Source organism: Theobroma cacao, chromosome 3, assembly GCF_053813885.1.
Source record: "Theobroma cacao isolate CCN51 chromosome 3, ASM5381388v1, whole genome shotgun sequence".
Classification (NCBI taxonomy): domain Eukaryota; kingdom Viridiplantae; phylum Streptophyta; class Magnoliopsida; order Malvales; family Malvaceae; genus Theobroma; species Theobroma cacao.
The window spans coordinates 13,953,830-13,971,581 of record NC_142641.1 but is presented as its reverse complement, the minus strand read 5'-3'; the positions used below and the strand labels follow the sequence as shown (position 1 = coordinate 13,971,581).

Genomic DNA, 17,752 nt, shown 5'->3' with positions numbered 1-17,752 from the left:
TACAGACAATGGCATGGTACATATTCACCAGAAGGAACTAAGGAAGATCATCAACACAAGCTACATGCTAACATTACATTGCCGATGGCACGATAATAAGTAACCCAAGCCATCTCTTCGGGAGTTCAAAAATCAAATTAAGACTAAAGGTTTCATATTTTGCAATACGAGTATCAACGGATCGTATAATTTTGTATTTGAAATCACCCAAGAAGCTTCTTGATATATGTTTTTTAGAGACAAATCAATAAATCTTTTTGAATTATATATCCCTTAAAATCTTAGGAGAACATAATTTGTTTCACCTATGTTCTTTGTCTTAAAGTTTGAGGACTATCACTTTTTAATGGTGACAATTATCACCTTATCATTTTCAGCAATTAGTAAGTCATCAACGGATAATGACAAGATGATGAAATTTCTTTTGAATGAATAGCAGCATGATAGAATCTAAGATGCCATTGCCTAAGATGATTGCTTTAGGTCATAGATAGATGATTTGAGCTTGCAAACATTCTTAACCTTTTGCCACAAAACCATCAAGTTGATCCATATAAATATATCTTCATCGATTATCCATTGAGAGATGTTGTTTTAATAACCATTTAGTAAGTTCCAAGTCTAAATTAGCAACTGCGACTAGAATCAAGCGAATTAAGGAGAACCTCATTGCGGTGAAAAGATTTTCTCATAATCATTGTGTTTACCATTTCACTACTAGGTGAATCTTATATCTCTCAATAGAACCATCCGCCTTGGGTTTTTCTTTTAAGACTCATTTGTTCTCAACAGTCTTACGCCTTGGTGGAAGGTCAACCAAGTCTCAGAGATGGTTGGTTCTCATAGACTTCATTTCATCATTCTTTGCATTATTCTACTTTTATATTCTTCATTTCATCATTTATTGCATTATTCTATTTTTATGTGACAGGAAATGATAAAACTCTTGAATAGTTCATGGTTTAGCTTCATCTTATAGAGCAATCATGAGTTTTCCCCTCAATCTCAAGCATACTTGCATGGTTTTTTCTATGCATCTCAGCTTGAGGATTCTAATCCATTAAAATAGATGAACTTGATGGGGAGTCACTCTCATCGTCCCCAAAATTTTAAAAAATTTCTTCCTTATTCTTAATTAAACTACTTGGTACGTTGTTATCGGATTTGCCACACAAGTGTTTGTATCATTAACAAGTAATATAATGAAAAGTAAAGGTCATTTTTGTCACATTCTATTTCTTGAAAAAATCGTGACCAACGCAACGATGTCAATTAAAATTTTATTACGCAAGTATATGTATCGAATAGATAGTATATAAGCAAGCAGAGTATCGATCCCACAGAGAATTGATCTACAATTCTACTAAGTACTAAAATTAGAACAATTTAATCTTATCCAAACAATCAATATCAAATAACTAAATTAACTAACTAAAATACTTAACCAAAATTTAAACTACCAAAAATCAAAATAATAATAACTTGAGTAAATATCAAATCAAACAAACTTAGTATTACAATATCCCTCACACTTCATCTAATCTTACCTCTCTTCTTTAACTTATTTCAATGGATTGAATTGCTAACCTAGAGTTCTAAATTATTTATAAAAGTCTCCCGACTCATCTTATAAAAATATCTATTTTAACCAAAATACTATTTCCCTATGCGAATTGAAATTAAAACAGATTCATTAAATTCATGCTCTAATCTAACTACATATGGCCTATAGGTATATCTCTATCCCATACACAAATCAATTAATATGATCATATGCTATCCTAATTTTAGTCTACACTAAACTCTCTTTCCCAAGTTTGTTTAGGTTCCTAAATCAATTTAATTGGAGGCCAAGCAATTGAAAACACTAAGAACAAATTTGAATAAACAATTCAAATCCCATTGAAGATAAGTAAGAACGAGATTAAAAATTTAGATTATATGTGAGTTCAATTGCAATCTTAGAAAAAGAAAATTAGCTACTCATGATTGCAAAGATAAATAACATTATATAAATTTTAACCATTGAGAGTAACAAGAAAAACAAAAGCCAAGGAAGAAAACAAAACAAAAATTTGATGCCTTGCTCTCCAAGTTTTAGCCTCAACTTCTAGCTTCTTGAGCCTCCCAAAAGTTGTCTACCCTAATGTTCTTCAAAATGTCCTATTTATACTAATAAACTTTACCTATAGTTCTCTAAGTTGACCTATGATTTAATTGGGCTTAAAAGTGTAATGAGAGACCCAAAAAATCAATTATTAGTCTTTAAAAATTTGTATTCTCGGCACAATACATCTAGCCATTTTCTGACATAATTTTCTCTCTCTTCAAAGCAGAACTAGGTAAAGTAATCCTCATAAAAGTTGTAGCTCTATCTCTTAGCTTTCTAATGGTCTAAGAATTGTATCATTTGAAATTCTGTAGCATGAGTTATGGCAAAAATACTGAAGCATATACAAATAGACTTTCGAGTCTTTTCAACACCTTACTTTTCAAAATTAAACCCAATTCTTTTAGCTCCTACAAAAAATATAAAAACTAATAAATAACAATCAAATTAAAAGAAATAACATAAAATTAAAATAACTCACTTAAAAATAAACTAATTATAAAAACAACTAAAAATAAGTAAATTATAATTGAAAATTGAAGACTTAGCTAATATTTAATAATAAAATTGGACTAAAATAAGTCTTTTTTTTTCTTTTTTGGTGGGGTGAGAGAGGCACGAACGGACTAAAATAAGTCTATAAATTAGAAATATCACACCCCCAAACTGAAAATCATCAAAAGAAAACTGAAAATAAAAATCCTTATGCGGGGGATAGAAGCACCAAATCATGATTTCCAAATTTTTCCTCAAAAATTAACTCAAATTCCAGTTTAAAGTAACATATAGCTAATCCTTAAAGTCATGCATCAATTCAAGTTAAAACTTATTTTTTTGAATGGACTTCCTTGTGTGTGTGAATGCACTTTTACAAAGAATATCATGCAATTCGGATTAGTTTATGTCAAATCTAAGCATAGATTAGTACTAGGATCCCATAAGTTTGCTTTCATCTCTCTCTCCACTAATGTAGATTAACACTTATTCAAGAATCAATAGGCCTTTATTAAGCTTTTAATGTAAGGCTAGGGTCAAGGTATGATAAAGGATATGTTTAGGCTCAAATTCACCCTAAGCACTTAATCAATCTAGGACATATAAAGAGGTCAAAATTTTTTTGTATAACACCCCCAAACTTGAAGTAAACTTTCCTTTGTACAACACACTTTATTTCTTTTATTTTTCACCTTTCTTCCTCAATTTATTTTTAAGCTCAAACCATTCCTAGAAAGATTAAAATACTTAGAGGGTGAAAGGTTCAAATTGCTAGATTTAAATAGACAGGTCAAGGCTAACACAATTGTGTAATTATAAAGAAAAGGTAAATTAGGCTCAGAAAGGGTAACTAAGGATAAATATAATAAGGTAAGATCAAAAATGCTCAAACGATCCAAAGATGGCCTAAATCACTTCCTATCCTAAGTGTTATCTAAGATTTCGCCTCAAGAGAGAATCGAACAAATTCTAGAATTCTTGACTTCACTATACAAGCTTTAATGTTGTAAGAGAGAAAAGGTTATGCTTGAACCTTTAAAAGGCAATGATGTAAAGTTTTTACTTGATTCTTGAAAAGGCTAAGATTCTACCTAATCCTTGAAAAGGGTGAGGTTTTACTCGATCCTTGAAAAGGCTAAGGTTCTGCCTGATCCTTGAAAAGACTGAGGCTATGTCTATTCCTTGAAAGGGTAGTGTGGGTTATGCTTGATCCCATGAAAAAATAGTGTGAGGTAATGCTTGATCCTCTTGAAAAGGCAATATGTAAAAGTTATGCTTGATCCTTGAAAAGGCAATTTTTATAGTGGATTGAGAATTCCTTGGCGAACCAAGAGAGAGGATGTAGGTGCTTATGGAAAGGGCCAAACCTCTATAAATACTTTGTGTGTTTTCTCTCTTCTCTTTACTTTTTAACTTGCATATTTCATTTTGAAGGAGTTTTAAAAAGTCACTTATAGCTCTCTTTTTCCTCTCTTTGAACTTATTCTTCTTTTCTCTAATCTTCACTACTCCTTACTTGTCGATTTTATCGTGCAATGAATAAATTTGACTATTTGAGTTCAAAATTGTTTTTCCTTAACTCACTCTTCAAATCACTTTTGATTCACTTTGAAATACTCATGCTTTCCACCTTGATTTGAAAAGTCTTAAAAATTTGCACTTATTTTGTTTTATTCTTTGATTTATTCTTCAAGTTGCTTTTCACTTTTTATTTATGTACTTGTTTTGAAGAGTCTTGAGATTTTGTTTTCAACTCACTTGCTCATTTGGTTTCCAAATTGTTTTTCATATGATTTAAAAGAAAGAACAAGTTTATTCTTGAGCTTGTGCTCTTTTTATGAAAATTGTTGTAGAGTATTTAAAAGAGAGAGCAAGTTTATTCACAACTCATTTACTCTTTATTTTATATTTGGGCATTTCACTTCACCATGAAGAGTATTGAAAATTTGTTTTTAGTTTGTTTGTTCATTTCCTTTGGTTTGTTTTAAAGTGAAAACAAATTTTGAAACCCTATCATCAAGCTCAAAAGCTCAAGTTGTTGAAAAGAATATTTGAAATCCAATTCATCGTCTTCTTGGATATTCCCTCATCATTTTTATTGAGCTAACCAAACTAACAGTTTGGCCATTATTGAATCTTGAAAGTCGACTACCACACTTTTGGGGTCGATTATAGTTCTTCAAAATCATGAATTACGGCTTCTATATTCTACTCTTGAAGTCTTCTACTTGATCCACTTCCAGAAGCTCGTGATTTTGAAGTTTGGCTTTATATAGTCAACTATAGCTTTATCAAGGTAGACTATGGCTTTTTAAATCTTCGAATTTTGCAAGTCTTTTGCCTCAGGGTCAACTACAACTTCATCAGGGTCAACTATGGCTATCCAAAAGTTGAATTGTGCTTGCATTTTGTCTCATGGTCGACTATGGCTTTGTATCTTCATGATTTTTCATCCAATCTTGCCACAAGATCGACTATGGAGCTTATGGGGTCTACTATGCCTTCTATACTTCATAATTTTTTAGTCATTCTTCAACCATTCTACCATAGGGTCGATTGGGGCTTTTTTAGGGTCAACTTTTACCTTCTGTCTTCAATATTCCTTGACTTTTTTACTCTTCAATTTAGCTATTTCTTCCATGCTTCTTTCCTTTCATCAAATATCATCAAAGTATGTTTGCTCTATATTTATTCAACTGAAAACTCAATGATTTGAAAAGCTTTGTGATGTTTTCTAATCATGAATTCGTTTTTCAAACATTTTTATAATCTTAGAAGGATCAAAACATTATATTAGACAATATCTAATGCTTAAGATCAAAATCAAGATATCATATAATTTTATCAAATCAAAACATAAAATGTTCAATCCTGACATCAATAAAAGATTTTTATTCAAGAATGAAACCAAAGATAAGGAAATAATTAACAAAATGAATAACGATTAAGGAAATATATATAGGAATTGAATCAAGAATTAAGGCTAAGATAGGATAATACATAATTATTTGGTACCGTTCGTTGAATGAGCGTCACATGTGCTAATCCTTTACCGTGCGTAACCGTATTCTTAATCCAAACTTAAAATACGTACACCTAGCTCTATTCTTTAGACGAACTTAAAATCAGTTTAGGTATGTTTGACTTTTAAAATCAATTTGACTCTTCACTTTAGCTATTTCTTTCATGCTTCTTTCCTATCATCAAATATCAATTAAAGTATGTTTGCTCTGCATATACGTAGCTGAAGACTCAATGTTTCGAAAAGCTTTATGATATTTTCTAATTATGAATTTGCTTTTCAAACATTTGTATAAATCTTAGAAGGATCAAAACATGATATTAGACAATTTCATATGTTTAAGATCAAAACTAAGATATCATGCAATTTTGTCAAATTAAAACATAAGATGTTTAATGCTAACATCAATAAAAGATTTTTATTCAAGAATAAAACCAAAGATAATAAAATAATTAACAAAATAAATAATGATTAAGGAAATATATAAGAATAAAATCAAGAATTAAGACTAAAATATGATAATATATGGTTATTTGGTACCGTTCGTTGAATGAGTATTACGGGTGCTAATCGTTTACCATACATAACCATACTCTCCAATCTAATTTTAAAATACATAAATCAAGCTTTGTTTTTTAGATTAACTTAAAATCAGTTTAAGACTTGGTCGAAAAAAAATAAATTTTATTAAGTGGTCAATCATACATAAATAAAAGATTAATGGTGACTTCAAATATCTATATTGAGACGGTCGAGTTTTTGGACCTCGTACGTCGCAACAATGATTATGTGACTCCAAATTTTAGATCGAGATGATTGAGTTCCTGTACCACACATCTGAATAATGATTATATGATATTTTTCGAGCTTCATATTAGTACCATGCCAAGAATCAATTAGAACAACTTTGATAAAAATAAAAATATAAAAACTTACTTGAATGTATTTATTTAAATTCTTTTAAATGGTTTTGAGGCTTGTACCAATTCGAATCTAAATGAAAGGCAAGAAAGGTTGATTCTCAATTCTTAATCATGGGGTTAGTTTTCACTGACCACATTCTCCGTACACTCCCAAGGGAAATTTTGTGGCCTTCTGCACCTCTGCTCCGTCCGCTTCCAAGATTACTTCTAATTCCCTTATCAGAAGAGGATAGTCAGAATAACGGCCTGCAATTCTTGTGTCCCAATAGTCACAACACCCACGAATAGACCTAAGAGACCAAGGAATTGTAACGAAGGACTGACTGTATCCTATGAAAGCGTAGGTTTAGATCTGTCTTAAAAGGGAAGGCGGAAGGAAAGGGCATCCCAAATAATAAGGTACGCACAACTTCTTCTTTTTTCGTAATTCAATGGCATTTCGATTTGTGATTGCTGCCTTGCTTGGTTGGGTTATTGTAAAATCATCTTGTGCTTTAAGCAAAGCAATTTGGTCTTCTCAGCTGTTTCATTGCACTTAAAGACTGACTGAACAACACCCATGGTCTCATGCTTGAGCTTATCTACAAATTCTCTCTCCGAGAAAATAGCATTCAAAAAGTATAGGAGAGGCATCAAGAGGGGTTGCATTAAAAGGCCTCAGATATTACCTACTGCATTGAGAGATGGTTTTGGCCTACGGGTTTTTGTGCTCTCCGACTTGCATACCGACTATCCAGAGAATATGGCATGGGTGAGGAGTTTTCCCACTAAGAGACACAACAAAGATGTTCTTCTGGTGGCCGGTGATGTAGCAGAGATGTATGACAATTTTGTTTTGACCATGTCTCTCTTGAGGGACAGGTTTGAATATGTCTTCTATGTACCTGGAAACCATGATCTTTGGTGTCGTTGGGAGAGAGATGATGTAAGAAAAATATATGTTTTTTTGAGAAGGAAATTTAAGTTCACATGCTTATATGTAGATGTATTTAAGGATATAATCCACATATATTTACTGTATGAATAAGCGATTTTGTCACATATTTAAACAAATTGCACCTCCTTTAGTTTCTTATCATGTGTTTACTTGTGAGAATAGGCAATTTCGTCACCTAGCCATACCGGAAATTTTGTCAATGCCCTCTTGTCTTTCTGAAAGCTGCAGCCTGCAATTTGGTCTCGTTCTTGTCACTTAAGTTTCTGTTTAATTCTAAAGATTTCCTTCCTCATCAAAAGATGTGCATAATTTCTATGATGTATATTTGACCTCTAACATCTTGGATGGTCATAGGAGTAGGTTTGTTATTTACCAAATTTCATTGTTCTATGTTTAATAGTGCCACCGTGCCTTATTCTTGTTTTTCCAACTTGTTTCTGTTATATGGCAATGCTTCTTTGCTGCTTATATTAATTTTCATCTTAAAGTAAAGTAGTATGGTTTTATTTTCAGCTTGATTCTCTTCAGAAGCTGAATAAATTGCTTGATGCATGTAGACAACTTGGAGTTGAGACCAATCCAGTGGTTATAGATGGCTTGGGAATTGTTCCTTTGTTTTCTTGGTACCATGAGGTGATTACTTCATAAATGGTTTCATTTTCATTTTCTTTTTTATTTTTAACTTTTATATTCTTGGTTGCTTGGCTGTTAGAAAGTTGGCCCTTTTGAAATTTAGTTTGATAAAAGTAATTCTTTGTTTGTTCTGCAATTCTTACACTGCAGAGCTTTGATAGGGAGGAGGACATAACTGGGATTCGAATTCCGTCTTTGGATATGGTGATTCACTTTCTTTTACCCTTTTAAGGTGTTTGAAACCCTTTTTTGGTGCAGAACTGTCATGCTGTTCTGTTTACCTTTTCACTGTCCAAGGATGCACAATAATTATAACTTTCTTTCTGGAGTTAGAAAATACTGTGATAATACAGGTTACAACCTTAATGCTTATAATAAAAGAAACCATTGCTTTTATGCCCTCTGATAATACTGAAACAACCATGGATACCATCTGCAGTACCTACAGCTTGAAAGTGTTAAATTTGCATGAAAAATGAGGCGCCATCTCTCACTTATGTGATCATTGCTGTTAATGAATTTCCAAACTATAGATCTTTAATAGTGTAGTATCACGGCTGTCCTTAGCCCCTTACTCTTCATTCAATTTGATGAAGACATCTTGTATATTCTGCATAATTAACTGATTTTTGTTTATAATGTCTGGTATAATGTAGATTGTTTTTGTACCATATGTTGGTCAATCACATGGTATGACGAGTTGTCTTATGTGTTGTTGTCCACTCATTGCCCTTTATTATCTTCCATCAAAATTTGTTTGATGTTTAGGCATTTCCATCTTGATTCATATCTCCAAATGTTTTGGAAATTTTTTACATTGTCTTTTTCCTACTTGTCTTTCCTTATTTATTTGTTTTTAATTGACTATTTTTGTTATTATGTTTTCTGATTTTTCATTTGGTGGAGCATGAGATAATCTTAAATACATTTGCTCATAATGTTTTTTTTCTTTTCTTTTTGCTTTAGGCTTGTAAGGACTTTCGTGCATGCAAGTGGCCTGGCAACCTTTCAAACAGGGACAGCTCTCTTGCTTTATACTTTGATGCAATGAATGAAAACAACCAAGATACTGTGAAGCAGATCCAGAGCACTTGTAGCCAAATAATAACATTTTCTCATTTTGTTCCTAGGTTAGCTGCATGCTTATCTAAACTCTTGATTTGTTTTAGCTAGTTGCTTGCTGATTCATAATTGCTCCTCATAATTTGTAATGTACCATTGGTGGTAAGAGGAGGATAGTTTTTTTAATTTTGGTTGGAAAGCATTGTTTTGAGAGAGAAATAGGATGAAATTTGTGAGGATTTAGAGAAGGATAGAAATAGGTAGCTACATGTGAAGGCAAGAATGATCTGGCAAGCACCCAGTACATATTATAGGGAGAGTACAATTGGTTATAGTTGTATGTAAATGTTGGCATAAAAAAAATGAGTGAACTATTTAAAGGTGACTGGGAATGGTGGACACTGAGAACATGAGGTTATCTAGTTGCTGGAGGGAGAAACTAGAAAGAGAAAATGATCAAGCCATTCTGGGGTTGCAACCTATTCTAAAACATAACCTGGATTTAGGACTGATTAGGAGGATTAATTGACAGTAATTCAGATTTCATGGAACACAGCCTCTTCTAGGAATCCTGAGGAAACTAAGAGGTGTGATAGTTATTTTTGATTGTCAGATACATAGGTGTCAGTAAAAGTTTAAGGAAACCAGAACTTAGGTAAGCTTGCTCAGATTTAAGAAAAATTCTAAACACATTAAGCATAGAATCTAAACACAAAAGTAGATGCCATTAAGTTGGGGGAGAGGCTTTTTCACTCTATTTAAGCACTTAGTAATTTGGAATGAACTTGGGGAGTGCAATAATGGAGGTTATTTAGGAAAAGTTTTTTGAATTGGAGACTGGAGAGCCTTGTGGAAGAGACCAAACATTATGTTAGCTTCCGTATAGTACTTCTTTATTATTCTGAATTAAATAATTATTTTACTATTTTCTATAAAGTCAATTAGTTTATTGTCAAAAAATTAATAGTTAGTTTAATTGAAAATAAAATTTAATAATCTGCATTAAGTAATAAGGAATCTTGCAGAATTGTTGAGGTTGAAGATTAAATATTTATACTGTTTAATTTTTTATTATCTTTATGCTTTCTAAACAATTGGCTGTTCAGTAACTTCTTTGTCTTGTTAAAAAGCCTGAATAATTAGTTACTACTGAATGAGAGAAAAGGAATTTGAGAACTAGCTGCCGATATATTTATATAATTATACCAGGATATTGTTACCAGAGAAAATATTAGAAGTGCTCGTTTATGTAATATAATTATATATATTTGGTCATTACTTTTTGTCTAACAGCATAGTGGATCAAAACTTAATTTCATCATTACTTTTGCACTAGATGTCTTTAAGAGGACAGCCAAAAGAAGGAACCCTCTTTCCCTTTTTTCTTTCTCAGGTGCAGCTGATTACTTCTCTTCTGCTCTCCACGTTTTTTCTGACCTCTTAAAGGAAAAAAAGAAAAAAAGAAACATAGTCCTTTCCTAAAAAAAGTGTCCTTTAATGTCTTCATTGTCTTGTTCTTCTTTGGTTGATGGTGTTGGTCTAGGTTTTCAAAAGTTTTATTGTTTGTTGATTCCTTGTGTGAATTTGATGTTTTTAAGTCTTTTCTTCTGTATCATTGGCTTGTTTCCCTTGACTATTTTATCTGAGCTTTTTATTTTGTTCCTTTTTGTTGTGGTGCATCTCTGTTTCTGTATCCTTTAGCTAAGCTGAGTTGGTTTCTTTCAATCATGGAAATGCTTAAAGAGCTATCTCAAGAACTGACAGAAGAGTTCATGGAAAACGCTGGACAACTTGATGGCAAAGAACAACAAAAGGCTTGTTTTTAGCTTATGTTTCTTAGTGGGATTGAAGAGGAACTCAAGCAACTAAAGCAGGAGATTGACTGATTAAAAAACCCAAATAAAGAAATTCATTGAGCAAAAGAAAAAAACTAGAATCTTGATTGAAAGAGATGGAGTAGGAGAAGAAGATATGGGATATGAAAAGTTCACAGCTTGGCGAAAAAATTAAGCTTTTACAGCTAGAGAACTCTCCCAATGGCCAATCCTTTTCAGTAGAGGCTTCTGAGTTGAAAGCCAGAATGAGAGATCTTGAGGGCATTCATTGAATTGCAGCAAGAAAACAAGAAGTTGTGGCAAGAAAAGGAAGAGGCTAAAAGCCAAGTACATATTTTGGAACTAGAAAATAATTGGTTGCAGCATATTCTGTCATCAAGATGGTCCAAAAAGGAAAAGCAAAATTTGGAAATCAAGCTCACCTTGTTGCGAAAGGAAAATCAACAACTTCAGTATCTCAAGGAGTATCAAGATAAATTGGTTTTCAGCTAAAAGATTTTGTATAACTTAATCCCATTAGTAGTAAAGAAGAATGCCTTTGGATCCAATTCAAGCATGAGAAGGATTTTAGAGTTTATGCTCAATGTGGCAAAAATGGTCATTCAAAATCCTGGTGTCAATCTCCTCCATAACTAAACTTTACTCTAGGTAACTCCCCCAAGCTTCCTTTCTATATTAAAGATTGTCAAAAAAGAAATTGTTGATAGAAAAAGTCATCGTACTGCTGATTCAAGGCAGAGGTTACCCCAACTGATAGCAAGAATTGCAAAGACCTGCTCTGTTGATTCTCTGGTTAAACATGGAAAACAAGATGATAGTGGTCATCCAAATTTTATGGTTGAGAAGACCTCCAAATCTGATGATGAATCTCTGGGTGAAATGGAAGGAATCATAAATACAGCACATTTGCTTAATAGAGAACAGCAAAGGGTGCATGAATCCCTATAAGCCAATTCACACAGTGAAGGAGAAATTATTGATATTGATGAGGGTGAGGTTGCAAACAAAAGTAATGGCACAGCATTTGCTGTTACAACTTTGGAGAGTAGTCAAGAATAAGATGTAAAACCATCAAATCCAAGAAGTCCACTCTCCTTCAAGCAAAGAAATTCATGTACGGAGTTAGGAAAGGTTCTGCAGAACTCTTAATTGGGTACATGAGAGAAAGGAAGTTGAAACCCAGGTTGGGGCCTTGTTTATTAGGAAAATGAGGAACAAGCTTGAGGAAGTTTCAATAGCTATGCAGGAAGAGCTAAAAGAACTTCATACTACAATATCTTTTGGGCAAAAACAGTAAACCAACGATGGGTGGTGAGCTATAATCTTTGGAAGATCTGCTTTAGAATGATTATTAATTGCCAATATGGTGCAAGCTCTTCATACCTGGAGTTTTACCCTTCTATCTGTTTTCCTTTGACTTCACTTTTATCTTGCCTTATTTTGATGTTTCTCATCTGATTTCCTTTCTATCTTTTACTAGTTTTGTTCTTGTTTTTTCTGTTTTTTAAGGAAATTTTCTTGATTCAGTACCGAAAAAGGAAAGAAGTCTTTGAAAGGAAATACATTATACTAATGTGCCCTTATGATCAAATATTTTGTTCGTTTTTTAATATATTGTACAGTACTTGTCACAGATGGTTTAAGTTTTTCCAGTAAATATCTTGTATCAGTGAAATTTTCTGTCTTGGCAAATTATGTTCACAGCATGTTTGGTCAACAAAGAGTTTGCTGTTTTTAAGATTCAATTTCTCTGTAATTACTGGTAAATGAGTTTTATATCTTTGAAACTCATTGAGGCACATTGGCAGTAAGGAAAACTTTAGCCTATGGGTTAAACCAAAAACTTTTGTTAATTGGTTGTAATCTCAGGTTTCCAATCTCTCTAAAAATTGCTAGCTATCTGCAGATACTAAAGACCTCCATTTAATTCTGTGTAGGTGTGGACATTTTTTCTTCTTTTTAAAGAACAATATCGTTGCATGATTCTTTTCGTTGTTAGCCTGAACCTGAAAATTGTTTATGTCACCATTAACAGAGTTCATATAATTGGTTCCACATATACATGGGGCAAGGTTTTACTGTTGCTTGTATATATTGTTCTGCAGGCAAGAGCTTTGTCCAGAAAAAAGAATGCTGTTCTATCCAAACCTGCCAAAAATCATTGGCTCTGATTGGCTTGAAGATCGTATAAGGTCTATACACGGGATTGAAGGTAGTTCCTTTGCATGTCATGTGTTTGGCCACACACATTTTTGCTGGGATGCCATAGTGGATGGTATAAGGTATTATGATTGCAACCTTTTTCACCAATTTAATGATTTTTCTGAAAAATTTTTATATTAAGGACAATTTATGTGGTTAGGAAGGATAGGGAGATTAGTTTTTTGTTTAGTCTTTTACTGCTTTCCAGTTTGATCTAGATGGTAACAAAAAGTAGTAACACTTTGTTAACATGCAGTTGAGGATACTGTTTGGTTCTTGTCATTAGCATTCTTCATCCTCCATCACAAAGAGAAATATTTCGTGTGAAAAACTATGGGCCTGTTCAGTTTTAGAAAATGTTTTCTATTTTCCATCTCTATTTTTACATTATAAATAATCAATGAATCATGGTAATAGCTAATTTGGAAACTTTGGTTTTCGAATTTTCTATAAAATTGGAAAATTATCAAAAGTGGTTTTTCTACATTTTAACTACGTTTCTTATCCCTTGTTTTCCTTTTCAAATTTAGTCATTTATCTTATCGTAATGATCATATTTAGAGTAAATGAAAATGGAAAATAGAAAACATTTTCTAAGATTAAACCTGCTCTACGTGTTTCTAATTTGATTTTCTAATGGTTGCATAAGTGACATTAATAATATTTTATCATAATTGACATTTAATAACTTCCTTAAGTATGTTGAAAATTTCTATTGTCATTTGGGCAAGTTTTTAAAATAATGATTGGTCATTGTAACACCTTTTCTGGAATGTCATCTCTTCCAGACTTGAGAAAGAGAATTGCTTATTTAACTACAAAATGTTAAACAATGTTGTTCTAACATTAGTTCTTATGGTTATTGGTCATTGCCATTTTTTTCATCTATCTTTCTTCTAGTTTGTGAATCTCTTGAATTGTTTCCTTCCATAAGTTTTAACCGTAATTTTGTTACTATCAAATTGGATTACAAAAAACCGTATGTGGATCCATACATCCCCTTCCTCCTTTTAAACCAAAGTATACCTCCTTGAAACAGATTCTTTTTTTTCTATTTCACTGTGCTATTCTTTATGATTTGCATTGTAGTTGATATTAATCTCTTTAATAGAAGGGTTTCAGAAGTGTGAATAGCAAATGCTGATTAGCTTGTGCTTTGATATATTTAGTAGGTACCAAATATATGAGAAGCATATGATATACACAGTATGCTTTTGCAGAATTTCTTGGTTGGGTACTGATTAGGAAATTGAGTGCTAGACTTGTAAGTGTGATTAGGACATTTAGAAAGTTGGCGTATTTTTGTGCTAGATGAGGCAACTCTTTTTGACCAAATGTCAAAGGCTTTAGCTGCAACTTGAAAAAGATGAGCAAAGAGACCCTAAAATGTTACCAAAGCTTTAAACATGGATTTCTTCTGTAGTTCAACTCAGAGGATAACTATGGGAAATTCATGCAGATACGTACAGGCACCATTGGCATACCCTAGAGAGAGGAGGAGAAGAATGAATGGGGGTGAGACTTGGTTGCCATTTTGTATTTATTCAGATGGGGATTTTTCTGGCAGAATTTCGCCTTGCTACTGGTCTGATTATTATGCTGCAAATCCAAGAACCCCTCATAACACTCAACTTGCACCTTGGGTTGCCAGATTTTATAACCTAGTCTAGCCAAAAATATAAATGCTTGCCCAGTTATTTTACCTCCTTTCTTAATTTATTTCAAGAAATGTTTTGTATTATTATACATTTATATTTGCTAATCGTTGTAATCTGAGCAATCACCATAAAATTACCTTTTCTTAAATTTTGTATTGTGCTCAAAAAATTTGAGGGTCGATAAGAGTGCTTCGTGCCTCTTATTAAATTTAGAGGTGACAACCGGGTAAGTCGTGTTGAGTCACTTTAGAGGTCAAAGAAAATTTAAGCTATTTATTAGATTCAAATTTTTCGGATTTCGATCGTCCGAGTGTGACATTTTTTTAGGTTATTTGAATTCGAATCATTTTAAATTCAAATTGTTGACTTTTAAAATAATTTAATCTTTCAAATTGATATCATTTTAAATTTAGATCAATTCAAGTTTGAACCATTTTAAATTTAAATCATTTTAAATTTAAATTGTTGACTTTTTCTAATTAAATTAGACTCGGTAAGCTGCAGGTTCAAATCGTGTTTCGGATTACCAGCTCTACATGAGAAGAGACGTTGAAAGATCAGAGCCACCAGCAATAAGTCACTGAGGTAACATTGGGATCCAAGATCCGAAGAAAAGGCGGGGAGGCGATAATCATTGTGTATGTATCAGCCAGAAAAACAACTATTTTTATTTAAGAGTAAATATGGTATCTGGTTTTTAATGGTGAAAGTATTTATCCATGATTAAGGAGCTAAAGTTTAAATTTCTTGTTTTCTCAATAAAAAAATTGATATAACGAATAATGTTATTTTATAATTTAATATAATTTTGGTTGCTTCATTGTTTACGTTTTTAATATTTTAAAAGAATAGGTTTTATTTTCTTTGTAAGAGGTTAGTATTAAACAGCTTTTTATTTTTTATTTTTTGAAAATATCTTTATAAATAAGTTAGGAGTAAAATTCTTAATTAATAAGCTAATGATTTATATGTTATTGCAAACCAGAAAATGCGTGTGTTTAAGTGGAGTGCAGATTTCTGTCCCGAGAAGGATTCCTTGGTTGTTAACTGTCTCAAAGCTCATCTTTTTGATAAATCGGCACTGCTAGTAATAGCTAAATCAATTGGGAATCCATTATATATTGATGAATCTACTGCCAATGGGACGCGTCCAAGCACTGCGAGAATTTGCACACAGTGTTGACTGTTTACAACCGGTTGTGGATTCAATTGGGAATCCTCCTGCTGATTTAGATTGGGGGACAAATCTATTCGAAAAAACGAAGCCAAGGAAAGGAAAGGCAGTTCGTGTTGATAACCAGGGAGCTTTTACTGGTCTTCAAACATCCAACATACTTACAACAATCGCGGAAGAAGAAGAAAATGAGAAGATGGACGATGCGATTGGTTGTGAAAATCTGCAGACTAGGGAAAAATAGTATGGTGGTGATCAATATGCCATGGCAAAATCTCCTTGGTGAGCACACGTAAGGTGCAAGATGAGAACGTGGCTAAAGCACAGAAGCCTAAGCTGTCAAATGGTGACAAGAAAAAAGACGTGGCTGTTAAAAGCAACACTCACATGGCAACTGATGAGAAAGATAGCTCCCAGTTTTGTTTGGAGGCTGCTGGCAGTGGTCAAACTAGAATGGATGGCTTGCTATCTCCGAATAATGAAGCTATAGAATTCGCTCGTGATGATGTAGATGGAAGAGAAAAACAGTCATATGACCTTAGCAATGACGTTACCAAGTCTTCAAGTGATGATAGTGGGGACACTTCTTCTAGCACTATGGCAGAAAACTTTGAAGCAGCCATGATTCAGCGGGCTAAACTTGCAATGCTTGCATCCACGTGGACATGAAGGCATATGTAATCCACTTGAATTTTGTGTAAAAATAGGAGTCTTTTACTTAAACTCTATGACTCTACCTGTTATGTTAAGCTGCATGAAACTGTTTTGTTAAATGTTTTATACTTGTTAATGGATCAAGAACAAGTTAGTGTCTAATTAAAGTTGTATCACTTGATATATATGTGCCGTTTTTGTCAATGTGAATATAAGACCTTATGAGTTCTTTTTTATAAATGGGTCCCATGCCTAAAGCATTTTTAAAATTAGGTCTTTTCATAATTTTAACTGCTTTTAATCAGAAAAATTAAAATTAAAACAAAATTACTCTTAATGAAATTGACCTATTTGTTTGGCTCCACACCTTAACCTGAAATGTATTAACGGGTCAAGTATGTTTACGAGGTCTGTAAGTCCTCAGTTCTCATCGACAAGCAGAGCATATGCATTGTTGGCAACTACTTCTATGTAAATATATTTTAATGAGTTGTAATTATTAAAATGTATAGGGTGTGTATTAGTTAATGGCATATAATTGTAACAACTACTCCTCGATCGCTACCGGCGTCTAAGACTTTTGAGAGAACTCGTCAAGTCCCGAACAAGCCTTATTATAAATTCTTGTTAATTCATTATACTCGTTCACCAATTTATGTTATGGCTTTAAATCGTATAACTCTCGTGACATGATTTGAACAATAGTCATAATAAATCAACTTGACCTTTATTCCATATAACTGTAAGTAAATACACCATAGTCTAAAATCTCTAATTGAATATTTATATTAAGACTAGTATCCATTTACAAAAATAAAGAACGTTACAATGACTTGACCTCTAGTAGCGGAGCGACTCAGAATAATATGCTACGAGATGCCTTTACCTATTTGCGATAGACTATAAATGCCGATGAAAGCACGCTAAGCCGATCACTATCTGCAAAAGGGAAATAAAGGGGTGAGTCTCATAGACTCAGTGATCATGGGCTTCGTGAGCAGAGCGTAGATGAGAAACAAGTTTAATATACTTAGTGTTTACCATTCC

At 32.8% G+C, this 17,752-nt stretch overlaps 1 protein-coding gene across 6 annotated transcripts; it reads left to right on the top strand.

The window, feature by feature from the left end:
* Positions 1-6,628: 6,628 nt before the first annotated feature.
* On the top strand, positions 6,629-16,543 carry LOC18604499 (uncharacterized). 6 transcript variants are annotated; one of them, XM_088804646.1, is made up of 8 exons: positions 6,630-6,949; positions 7,072-7,475; positions 8,001-8,120; positions 8,271-8,324; positions 9,087-9,250; positions 13,123-13,299; positions 15,382-15,515; positions 15,863-16,543. In XM_088804646.1, the coding sequence occupies exons 2-7, from the start codon at positions 7,110-7,112 to the stop codon at positions 15,428-15,430; spliced, it is 930 nt and encodes a 309-aa protein (XP_088660772.1). In that variant the 5' UTR covers positions 6,630-6,949; positions 7,072-7,109; the 3' UTR covers positions 15,431-15,515; positions 15,863-16,543. The 6 variants fall into 6 exon arrangements, with proteins under 6 accessions (XP_017973508.2, XP_088660772.1, XP_088660773.1 ...); XM_007037018.3 differs by lacking the exon at positions 15,863-16,543 and adding an exon at positions 14,679-15,103 and having other exon boundaries at positions 6,631-6,949; positions 15,382-15,586; XM_088804645.1 differs by lacking the exon at positions 15,863-16,543 and adding an exon at positions 14,679-15,103 and having other exon boundaries at positions 6,631-6,949; positions 15,366-15,586.
* The last annotated feature ends 1,209 nt before the right edge of the window (positions 16,544-17,752 follow it).

What these genes read in the sequence shown, in the direction of transcription:
- LOC18604499 (XM_007037018.3), top strand. Translation starts at nt 7,110, where the DNA reads ATGGTCTCATGCTTGAGCTTATCTACAAATTCTCTCTCCGAGAAAATA. An exon ending in GTCGTTGGGAGAGAGATGAT is followed by an intron (nt 7,476 to 8,000) that starts GTAAGAAAAATA and finishes TTTTATTTTCAG; the next exon opens with CTTGATTCTCTTCAGAAGCT. An exon ending in TGTTTTCTTGGTACCATGAG is followed by an intron (nt 8,121 to 8,270) that starts GTGATTACTTCA and finishes CTTACACTGCAG; the next exon opens with AGCTTTGATAGGGAGGAGGA.